Below are 12238 nucleotides of genomic sequence, written 5' to 3'. Positions count from 1 at the left end.
GTGAGAACTCCTTAAATGTGAGCTTTCATTGTTTTAATTATTACATAATAGTAGACAGATAGATGGACAGATAGGTAAGTAGACTGATGACAGACCTGTGTAATCCCCTATTCTTGGCTAACCACAGCTGCTGTTGTTGACTGAATTGAAATCTAGTGAAATGCCTTTTTTCTTTTTTTTGAGACAGAGTCTCACTCTGTTGCCTACGCTGGAGTGCAGTGGCACCATGTTGGTGCAACCTCCATCTCCTGCAACCTCCATCTCCTGGGTTCAAGCAAGTCTCCTGCCTCAGCCTCCTGAGTAGCTGGGATTACAGCTGCCCACCACCATGCCTGGCTAACTGGCTAGTTTTTGTATTTTTAGTAGAGATGAGATTTCACCATGTTGGCCAGGCTGGTCATGAACTCCTGACCTCAGGTGATCCGCCCGCCTCGGCCTCCCAGAATGCTGGGATTACAGGTGTGAGCCACTGCACCTGGATGTGCCTTTTTAAATATGTACCTAATTCTAACACTGGGCAAATAAGAGAAAAGTATCTCACTAGATATAGTGATATAGTATCTCATCATATGTTGTTTCATAAAGTAGTTCTTGGTGATAGACAGGAAATGTGGTAGTTTGTCTTCTCTTTCTACCCTCTGATAGTTACCTCCATCTCTACTTCTCTATGAATTCTCCTTAATTGTTCTTAGCAGCAAAATGATACTAAGTTGATATCCTTTACCCTGCTTTGTTGAGAACATTAGCAGTAAAACAATGTAAACAGTCATGACAGAGTCATTGGCCTTTCTAATTCTGAATGAATCTGCACATCAGTTTCCACAACACTTGTTTACCTCCAAGTATAGTGTTATTTTCCATTCCTTAGAAATTTGTTTTTCCGTTTAGGCAAACCTCTTTTGCTTAAATATTCACCTGGAAGAGAGTAACTCGACCAAGTTTGGTATTTTTTATCTAGGATGAAGAATAAAATGTCGCTTATTTAATGTTTCTAACTTACAAAAAGAGAAATGTGTGTGCTTCTCTTCCTTATGTGCAGGCGCCTCGTTCAGAGGCTGTCACTGTCCTTGGCTCTCTGGTGTGCTTTCCAAATACCTACCAGGAGATTCCTTTACTGCAGTCAGTGCCAGAAGTAAATGAGGCCATTACAGGAACTGAAGATGTCAAGGTACATAATGCATTTGACTGTATCTCAAGTTTAGCACTTTTTATAATTCTAGCTTTATGATTATCTCTTCCATTAGTATATATTAATCTGCGTATTCCTGAAATTTTGTTGTATCTTTCAAATGTTTCAGTAGGTGTTTTTAGAAGGCTATTCGTGGGCTATACATGTGTTAAATTCAGAGCATATTGCATATAGCTCTGAATAGCTATATAGCTATAGCTAAAGCAGGTGTTTTTTGTTATACCTGTTTATTGGGCCTAGGGATCATAATCATGTAGTGAATTGCCTTTGGTAATAATTTTATTAACTTAATTAACTGCATTAGTGCATCAAGTTAATTTATAAGAAATAATGGAAGTAAGCTAAATACTCAATCACGTTGTTGGCCTGATTAAATACTACTAATAATTTGAGATTCTAAATTATTTATTGGAGAATAAAAGTAAGCATTTGTTCTCTCCTCAGCTGACTTTGAGGTAAACAAAAATGCTTTTAGAATCCCAGAATCAATCAAACTATAAAACATAATTACACTATGTAATTCAGTGTACAACATTTAATTCAATTAAAGTAAAAGAAAACCGAGATTTTCTTATCTGGAAGTCTCATTTGCTTTATACCAGAAGCGCTCTACTCCCACGGGCTGAATGGCTTAGAGAGGCCCTGTGGAGACCCCCATCCTCCACCACCCACTCCCCCGAGCCCAGTGTTCTTCTCGCCTCAGGCTCTCACTCATAGATGAGCTCTCTGAGCTCCCTGGTTGAACTTCAGTAGTTCCTGGCTGCCTGGAACATGGTCAGAACATGTGGGAAACCAACTATGACAAAAAGTTTTTATTTTACTTAATTTTGTGTTTTTAGCATTACCTCATAAATATTTTACTGAAGAATGCCACAGAAGAACCAAATGAATATGCAAGGTAAATGTTGAATAAGAGGTAAACTATTTTAGAATTTTAAGATACACATTTATGTGTAAGTAGTTAATGTTACAAAAGAAAACACTTATTCTTTCACGTAGCTCTTATACAGACTGAAAAGTATAGGAAGAATGATGCCAGGAAGATGCTTTGCATGATTATTTAAAAAGGTATCATTATTAAGTAAAAATTGTAAAGTGCAGAAGAGTATACATAATACACTATTTTGTGTGAGAAAAAGCAAGATTACAAATATAATCATGTATCCTCTAATTAATTTTCAAGAAGAAAGAAAATGAAAATATAAACCAAATATTTATAGAAATATAAATATATAAATATAAATAGTTGGTGTATGTGTAGGGTAGTGACTCTCAACCAGTGACGATCTTTTACCCCAGGAAACATTTGGCAGTGTCTGGAAACATTTTGGCTGCTTCTGCCAGGCATCTGAGGTAGCCAGCAGCCTATGACCAAGATACATGAGGTTTTCTGAGCCACTTATGTGATGAAAAGTTTCTGCCTCTCCTCCCAAGGTGAAGACTAAAGCTGGGAATGCTGATGGAGGGGAACACCTGTCTCCGATCCTCAATTTCAAACCCCATAAGGTCACCAGAAGCCCAGCTCAGCCTCTTACTCCCTCCTAGGAACGGTTCATGTTCTGCTCCCTCTGTAGCCTCATTCCAAGACAACAGCCCATCATTCCTCACTGCCTTATCAGCTATTTGATGATTTTAAGGGTTTTTTTCTCTTGTATTTTGTATAATTTCTTTGGTTATCTTCAGTAGATGGGTTAGTCCAAATTTCCTAGTCTGCTGTTACCAGAAGCTAAACTGATAATAATTTGCAAATATTAAGCTAACATTGCATTTTTGGATAACCTCAACTTGGTTTATGTGATACCAGACCTGGTTTGGCTAATATTTTGTTCAGGAAAATTGCTTTTATATTGATGGCCTGTAATATTCCTTCCCCATCCTTCGCTTATCAGATTTGATTATAAGGTTATAAAGTCTCACAAAATGAGTTAAGTACTATTTCATTTTATTTCATTGGAAAGAGTTTTTACAGAATTAGAATTAATATTTTTGTGTATTTAGTAGACCTTGGTGGTAAAACTACCTAGGTCTAATATTTTCTTGATGAGAAGATTAACCACTGACTCATTCTCTTCAGTGATTTTAGGACTATTAAAGTTTCCTTCTTCTTTTTTTTTTTTTTTTTTCTTTTTTGACAGTATTAATGAACCAAACTTTTCTAGGAATTAGCCCATTTCACCTAAATTTTAAAATATACTGGTATATGAGTTATCTCTATTATATTTTATCTCTTTCACTTCTATGGTTACATCCACTTTTTAAATCTCTGACACGTTTTGTGTATCCTCTGATTTTCTGAAGTAGTCTTGCTAAAGATTTGTCAATTTTATTAGTCTTTTCAAATACTAGCCTTTGGTCTTTGTTCAACTTCTCTATTGTATATTTGCTTTTATTTCCCACTCTCTGCTCTTTTCTATCCTTTCTTTTGTTTTCTTTACAATCTTACCTTTAAGGTTATATATTATTTTCTTACCTTTAAGGTTATATATTTAGTATATTAATTTCTCCTTTACAGATATAAACATTTAAGACTACATGTTTATTGCTAGTTACTACTTTGTCTGAATTCTATTGGTATCTTTTTGTTACTGATGTCTTAGTTAATTGCATTATGGATCAAAATGTCTTACAGCAGTTTTTGAAATTGTTGAAATTTGCTTAATGACCTACTAGGTAGTCAGTTTTTGTCAATATCTCGTATAAACTTGAAAAAAATGTATGCCCTGTTCTTTGTTGGGCATAGTCTTCTAGTTGTGTTTATTAAATTTTTTTAATCCTGGGCTTCAAATATTCTGTATCCTGTCTGATTTTTTTTTCTTCAGCTTGATCACCTTCTGGAAGAAAAATGTTACAATCTCCTGCTATTTTGGTGTGTTTATGTATTTCTCCTTATATACTGTCAAATTTTGCTTTATATATTTTGAGGCTATGTGATTAGTTGCATAAAAGTTTAGAATTGTTCTATATAGTGAATCAAATATTTTATATTTTTTTTTAGTGACTCTTTATTTCTAAGGAGGATTTTTTTATCTTAAAGACCACTGGTTTAGTTATTTTTAAATAATACTTTCTATTCTTTTTAATTAACCTTTTTATATTCTTATTTTAGATATCTTTGCAAAAACTGTATATATCCAGATTTTATAATTTTATCCCATCTGATCTTTATTTTGTAACTGAAGCTTTAGGTTCATTTTCATTTGTTATAATTACTGATCTGTTTGGATATACTTCTTTTATCATATGTTATACTTTATTTTTAATAGGAAAGAAAGATCCAATTAAAAATAAGGCACTTCTTTTATTTCTCCTTTATCTTGCCTTCATTTCCCCATCCCCTGTTTTTCTTTCTTCTTCTTCTTCTTTTTTTTTTTTTTTTTGGATTTTTCTCCATTCTATTTATTACCTCAATTGTTTTTAAATCGTAGGCTCCCTTTCCTTCTTTTAGAGGTTATACTAGATACTTGAACACGCATACTTACCAAGCCTGCAGCTAGTCTCTCGTTACTCTCTTCCTGAACAGTGTGTGTTCCTCAGAACATAATTCCCTAATTTTGCTCCTACCTCACTGAACTTTCCTTTCTGTCCCGTTTGCTGACCTTTCCTCCTCTACCTAACCTCTGATGAATGTTAGAGTGACTTAGGGTTTATGGCTGGGCCTATTCTCTGTATGACTTCCTGGGTACTCTTATTCTGATCAGCCTTTAAATACCATCTTTCTGCTGATTTATTTATCTGCCTCTTCATTGAGCCCCTTTTATACTCAGACTTATATATTAAACTGCCTACTTGACATCTCAACTTGAATGTTTTAACACAACTATTACTGCACCCTTGAGTCTGCTTCTGACCCCCCTCCCCCACCTCCGAGCTGACTGTCCCTCAGATTTCATCTCACCACATGGCCCCACCATTCCCCCAGGTTTTCAGTTAAGAAATTTAGAGAAAACTCTTGATTTCTTCTTTTTCCTACACCTACTGCATCTAAATCATAAAGTCTTGGCAATTCTTCTTCCTCTCTCTTTTTTTAGTTCAGAAAGCCGAATTTCTGTGGAGTTAAAAACAGAATAGAAATGTGTATGGCATGGTCAGCTTTCTGTAAAGAGTATCTGGTCCTAGCACATTGTTTAGAGGAATTAACAGTGAAATTTATTTTGAAAGTTGTATTTATATATACTTTAAAATAAAATATAGCATTTGTTTTATGTTTGTGGTAGGTATTATGCATATTACTGTAAAGAAAACAATTACAAACTCCATTTTTGACAGTTTCCTCAGATTTATGTTTTTTTATTCTTCCTCAAAAATATCTTGAAACAGTAAAATGTAATAACCTATTAGTTTCAACAAAACTAGATAAGCTGGGCATAGTGGCTCACGCTTGTATTCCCAGCACTTTGGGAGGCCAAGGTGGGTGGATCACGAGGTCAGGGGTTTGAGACCAGCCTGACCAACATGGTGAAACCCTGTCTCTACTGAAAATACAAAAATTATTTTGTGGTGGTGGGCGCCTGTAGTCCCAGCTACTCAGGAGGCTGAGGCAGGAGAATTGCTGGAACCCGGGAGGTGGAGGTTGCAGTGAGCTGAGATAGCACCACTGCACTCCAGCCTAGGTGACAGAGTGAGACTCTGTCTCAAAACAAAAACAAAAATAAAAACAAATCAAAACTAAGTGGTACATGGGCTGTGACAATTAACAGAAAATATACCATTCAATTAAATATTTAAGTACTAAACTATTATCAATATTTCTATTTGTCCTGAAAATTGGCCTATTGAGGATTTTTTATCTTTCAAGAAGACATTCTGCTAATAAATCTACAATTTTTGCTATTTTGTATAAATAGATTTAAAGTGTTTTGTTATTTGAAAATACCGAGAAAGTTTATTAAGTTTCATGAGAGTTTTCCTCTGTTTTCTTCTTTTTAAAAAGATGCATTGCCATTTGCTCCCTTGGGGTCTGGATATGTGAAGAGCTTGCACAGTGTACAAGCCACCCTCAGGTGAAAGAGGCCATCAATGTGATAGGAGTAACTCTGAAGGTATTACCAGTTTGTGGTGCTGATTGGACATTAAGCTATATCTGAGGCATTTAACAGTTTGAGTTTGAATTAGCCCCATCTTTTTTATCCCCCAAATGATAGAAGGATTGTGATTCCCATTGCATGTGCTGCGAGGCTCCCGGGAGGGGCACCAATGGCTGCTCCCCTGCTGGCAGCTGCAGCCCAGCCACCAGTGTCTCGAGTGTTCCTGGACCAGTGGCCAGATGGGTTCCTCTGGTGGCTGGGAAGCTCCTGTCGCAAAGAGGACACCTGTCACCTGTTGGTGGGAGTGACAAGAGAGTGGGGTCTCGTGCTGTGTCCTCTTCAGCAGGCCTGGGAGAGACCTCCACAGCTTCCATTTAGGCCCCTCAGCGTTCACCATCTGACTGAATCTTGGGCACTTTAAGGACATCTTTCTCTCTTTGTCCTGTTAATGAGAAGAAGAACTGCCATTCCCTGGGCACTCACACTAGGTCGGAGTAATGGCGAACTCTAAATACTTCTGTTAATCTTCAAGACAGCTCTGCAAGATAGATGTTGCAATTTCTGTTTTATACCAGAGGAAATCAGGGCCCAGAGAAATTAGGTCACAAGCCTGAGGCCACACAGGTGTAAGTGATGGAACCAGCAATAAAAGCAGATCTGTGCGGCATTAAAGACATGCTTGAGCTTTCACATGTGCTATTAGGCTGCCTCTAAGCCAGAGCTCAAATCCTGCTGGGTCCTTTCCTGGGTCCTGCTTGGAAATGGTGGTAATAAATAGCATTGCCATTATCACCCTTAGGGAATCAGTGAGTGCCTGGTCTCTGCCAGGTGCTGTGCTGAGGGTTTTATGGAAGTTTTTAGTTCAGGGGTAAGTGTCCTCAGTTTACTGGTGGAGAAACTTAGGTGCAGGAGCATTCAGGCCCTAGAATGACCGCCTCACTGAACCAAAGTTCAACCCCTGAACCATCCATCCACGTAACACCAGCATTCAGGCTGCTGCGTGCCCTTCTGTGCTGCTGCCAGACGCAGCTATAATAGCAACGGCACTTACAGCTGACGCCTGGGACAGTCGCCATCAGGCTAGCAACAGTCACTGTTCCACCCTTTGTGTATTATCTGCTTCTGCGCATAGGATAACCAGCCAGTGCTGTCTCCCACCCTTGGCTTGGCATCTGGCCCCTGCCTGACCAAACTCAATGCCTCCTGTTCCCCAAGTACACCCTCTGACCACCCCCATTGCTTCATCCTCCCCCATTTCTCCTCCACAACACCTGGGAGTGGAGGTGGGGGTGGTGATTGTATTATGGGAGCTGGAAAAACACTTGCTGCTGATCCCTGTGATGAGGAATGGAAAAATTATCCAACCACAGTATCACAGAAGAGTGCCCCTCCAGCCAGAGCAGGGTGCTGACCGCTGACCTTTGTCAGCAGATTTAATCCTCAGAGCTGCCCTGTGAGGGGAAGTGTCAGTGCCACCTCCACTTCACAAATGAGGTGGATGAGCTGACTAGGGACCAAAGGAGCTTGCCAAAGCCAAACCCAGAACAGTCTGGCCACATGTGTGGAGTTTTGCACAACTGAGGTGTGTAGGACACCTCCTGACTCCCAAAGCCTTGGAGAAATATTTACATATAATTTATTAAAGTGAAAACAAGTTGGCTTTAAATTATATATCAATGTAGATCCCAATTCATTTTTAAATACCCTTTTTCAATTCTAAGATCTGTTTTAAAATTTTTAATTTTTCTTAAATCTAGAGGTATATAGTTAATGTAAGGTGGTTCCCCCATCTCTATTCCTTTCATGGAAAAACTATTAATAACTCAGTGGTGTGTTAGATTGAAGGAGATAGACACACACAGACACACAGAGTCATGCATTGCATAGTGATAGGGATACATTCTAAGAAAATTGTCACTAGGTGATTGCATTTTTGTGTGAATATCATTAAGAGTATTACAGAAACCTAGATGGTTTCTGGACTTTGTGGGATGGCTTGTTGCTCTGAAGTTATAAACCTATACAGCACACTACTGTACTGAATACTGTAGGAACTGAATATTGAATTGGAACACAATGGTGAGTACTTGGGTATCTAAACATGTCTGGACATAGAAAAGGTACAGTAAAAATATGGCACTATAAGCTTATGGGACTAGTGTTATATCTGCAGTGCTTACCAAATGTTTCCAAAAACATTGTTAGGAGGTACGTAACTGTATATGTGTATCTCTGTATAATACAGGAAAGAGATAGAAATTGCTAACAGAGTAGAAGGATAGATAATCTTTCTGCAACTTTTCATAATTTGGGGGGAAAATACAAGATACCAGAAAAACAATGTGGTTACCACATACTGAGCTCTCACTCTCTCCGCTATCCCAGCACAGCATAGAGATTGTCCTGCTGAATCCTCCCGCCTCTGGATAGCAGTAAAAGGGAAGAGGACTGAGGAAGGTCAAAGAACTGGCTCCAGCTTGAATTGCTAAGAAAGCAGAGGGATCAGGATGCAGCCAAGTTGTTGGGTCTTTAACCATTATTAATAACAGGAAACTCATTGACTTAAGTCCTGGTCTCTGAGGACACCTCCCTCCCCACTTCCCTCTTCCCCTGCCTCCTTCTAGTTCCCGTGTTGCTGTGGCAACTGGGTTGTTTTACCTAAGGACATAGCACATCAATCAAAGAACTGAGGACTGGAAGGGAAAGAGTTGCTACAAGGAACAAGAAGAACAGCCACCACTCTGAGAACAGGGGATTCTAGGAGGCTTTGGGGTTCTGCCAGGAGGGAGAGAAATGGAGAAAGAGGAGGCAGTGGGGTCGTCGGCCCCACCGCCAGCCAAGCCTCCGCCTGCTTTTTGGGTAGCGGAGAGTGCAAGCCCTGGCAGGGCTTCCTGCTTTACGGGCTCCACGTAAAGCCAGTGCCACCTCTCTTTTAAGAACCCTTCAGAAATGCCCTGCAAAGGTGACGTAGGTGTGCCCTTGAATGTGCAGAGCATTCCACTTAGCGAGGCCTTGCTTGGCTGGTTTGTTTATGGTGGGGTAGCAGATGGATGGTGGGCATGGGGTGGTTGGGGGAGGTGGTTCTAAGCCATAGCCATACTCACCAACTCTTGTGAGCTGTCCAGCCCTGCTCCTTCTCCCACCCCGTCTTCTGAGACATCACTGACTTTCCTCTTTCTCCTTACCCCATTGTTGTTTCAGGCTTTGAGTCCTGCCAGCTGTACTTCCTTAACGCCCATTGAATGCCCATGGTCCGTCCCACCCACTACCCAAGTCCATCCCTCACACAGCTCACCCTCCCAATACAGAGCCTCCTGATCAGAGTCACCAGTCCTAGACTGGCCCCCCACAGATCACTGTTCATACCACTGTCAGCGGGATCTGTTCACGCACAGGCTGACCAGTACAGCCCACAGGCTGGAGTGCTCATCATGGCTCTCTGTCGGTATTCTGTGACTGTATGCTGGAGAAGTGAGAGAGCACATGAATGGCTTATTTCATCTCCACCATTCCCCCCTCCTTCATTACATGTCAGTAACACCACCCTGCTTGCAGCCCCCTGTATCTGACTGACCTTTCCTACCTTGGTGCCTGGGCCCTGCCACCCATGCCTGGAAGGAGACCCCACATCCCCACTGCGTTCTTCCAGGAGCAGCTTAGCTCTCCTCTCCTTCCACGTTGCCGTCTCTCTGCCTGTTTTCCCCCAAGCCCCATGTCCCACTACTCTGTGCCCATAGCTTTTTTGTCTTGTCGGTCGGCTCTCAGAATTTTCTCTTGTCTGTTTCCAGCTGCTTGAGTTCAGAGCTTTGCCAGCCTTACCTTTCCACCTGGTGACTCTACCACTGTGGTGCAGCAGCAACACACACAGTGCCCGCTCATGTTCTCCCACTCCCTCTGAGTTTCATCTTCACCTTAGGCACAACACGCACATCCTTAAGGGGGGCATGCTAGGCATTAAAGATATAGTGGTGAACAATATATGCAGGAAATAACAGACAAAAAGGTCAGCTCTGATAGCCTGTAATGCCATGAAGGAGATCTAATAGAGGAATAGGATGAAGCTGAAGAGCAGAGGGGGTGGGCCACCACCCAGCTATTGGGGCGGTGTGGTGGCCTGAGGGAGGAGATGACATTTTATGCCATAATTTGAAAGATATAACAATGCAAGCCACATGCAGACCTAGGGATTAAGTGTTCCAAGCAAAGTTTAGAAGGAGCAGGTGCAAAGGCCATGGGGCCGAAGCAAGCCAGAGTGTTTGAGAGATGGAACAAGGCTGGTGGAAATTGTGTCATCTGGGATGTGGGGTCTCTGTGGCCAGGGAAGGCTGTGAAGAGCCCCTGAGTGCAACTACTACAGCCCTGCGTTTAGCTAGTGCCTCTCAGGTAGGGGTAGTCAGTAACTGTTTGTTCTGTAGAATTAAAAACCTTTCCCTTTCTACTTCCTTATTCTGTACATTTATCACTGAGGCACTGAACATTGATGATGCTGCTTCATGTGGCTTAGAGTGAGGTGTCCCTACACTAGGGTCAGTGACAAACTTTTCCTGCCGTACATAATGAGTAATGGATAATGGTATAGCCCCATGTTCTGGCCAGGGAGAAAAGCAGAGGGTGCCCTTGTCCCTTCTATGCTCTCCCAGCATGAAAAAGTAAGACCTTTAAGGTGCTGCCCTTAGACATGCTACGTCACAATAAATGGAAGCGTTGAGATGCATGCCAGCCTCAGGAAATGTACTCAGAATAATTGAGTATACCATAATTCCTTCGTTATCTTCTCCTACACTCTAACTTTACACATTCTTAGTATGTTATACGTGTAGGTCAAGTTTTATTTCATAGGATAGAAAGCCATTTAATCAATCCCTGTTTCTCCATATGTAAAATGAAAATAATATCTACCTTGCAGAGCTGTCAGTGAAGATTTATCAATGAGAGAATGAGTAAAATCCTTGTAAAAGTTTCAGTGTACGGGGATACATTTTAATTTCCTCTATTTGTCAAAAATATGATTTATGTGAGCTGAATAAGAAATTTGAAATTATGGTTTTAATTTCCAAATGAGTGAATGAAAGCTTCTTGTTCCTGTAGAACGTTATATAAATTAACACAATGAGGCTAGAGAAGAGGCAGTTTTAAAATGGTGATGTGACGATGTCTAAACTCTCTGGTAGTAAGACGTATTTTTCATCAATTTGAGGCAAAACAGATAAATGTAATCTATAAGGAACTGAGAGGAAGTAACTATTTTGTCCTTAAGAATGATGTACCTGTTAAGTTATGTATCTGCTTTGGGATTTGGTTTCTTTTTATAGTTTCCCAACAAAATCGTGGCCCAGGTAGCTTGCGATGTGCTTCAGTTGCTGGTTTCCTACTGGGAGAAACTTCAGATGTTTGAAACCTCTCTGCCTCGGAAAATGGCAGAAGTAAGTCTTTTTTTCTGTAATACTGAAACATAAGAATTTTCTTTTTATTGTATTTGATATTTAATTAATTATAAATGTTCAAATAATTGTTAGAGAACCGACTATTAAATTGCCACAAGTCACTCGTTTTAAGATTAAGTTAGACTGATTCTTCTCAGCTGTGATTTCAGGCACTATGTAAAGAAGCCAGCAGTGTTCCAGACAGAGGCTTATACTTGGGGAGTTTGAAAGGCAGGCACAACCACAACAAAGAGACCTTTTGTAGATTGGGCTTCATTCATCAAGAGCAATTTGGATGGTGCCAACAAGGAGTAGGCAGCTGGTTATGATGCCCTCCGTGAGGGGTGGAGGGGGCGGCTGTTGTGTAAAACAGAAGTCTCTCCCAGACTAAAGCCCTGGACCCCACTTTCTGCCCTAGCAGGATTATTGGCCATAATGAGATTGCTACCATGATAACCTCTGTGTGGGTAACTGGTGGGAGAGAGGGTTGGAAGGAATAGGAAGAATCTTCTCAACAGTCATATCCTGAAGGCCACTTGCGTCCAAGTGTGCTTCGCCTGTACACAGGCAAGCACTGTCACTCCCATAGGTGTCCATGGGAT

General features: G+C 40.6%; 1 protein-coding gene across 5 annotated transcripts in view; it reads left to right on the top strand.

The window, feature by feature from the left end:
- The window catches only part of RALGAPA2 (Ral GTPase activating protein catalytic subunit alpha 2), a 328251-nt gene that overhangs the window by 173036 nt on the left and 142977 nt on the right, over window positions 1-12238 (top strand). For all 5 annotated transcript variants that reach the window (XM_007961465.3, XM_037993998.2, XM_073008650.1 and 2 more), the window contains 4 exons: window positions 1040-1168; window positions 2029-2087; window positions 6120-6228; window positions 11526-11636. In XM_007961465.3, the coding sequence (XP_007959656.3) occupies window positions 1040-1168; window positions 2029-2087; window positions 6120-6228; window positions 11526-11636 (408 nt within the window). The remainder of the gene's footprint in view (window positions 1-1039; window positions 1169-2028; window positions 2088-6119; window positions 6229-11525; window positions 11637-12238) is intronic.

This window comes from Chlorocebus sabaeus, chromosome 2 (assembly GCF_047675955.1).
Source record: "Chlorocebus sabaeus isolate Y175 chromosome 2, mChlSab1.0.hap1, whole genome shotgun sequence".
NCBI lineage: Eukaryota > Metazoa > Chordata > Mammalia > Primates > Cercopithecidae > Chlorocebus > Chlorocebus sabaeus.
The sequence above is the reverse complement of the archived record's forward strand: the minus strand, read 5'-3'. Positions and strand labels throughout refer to the sequence as shown.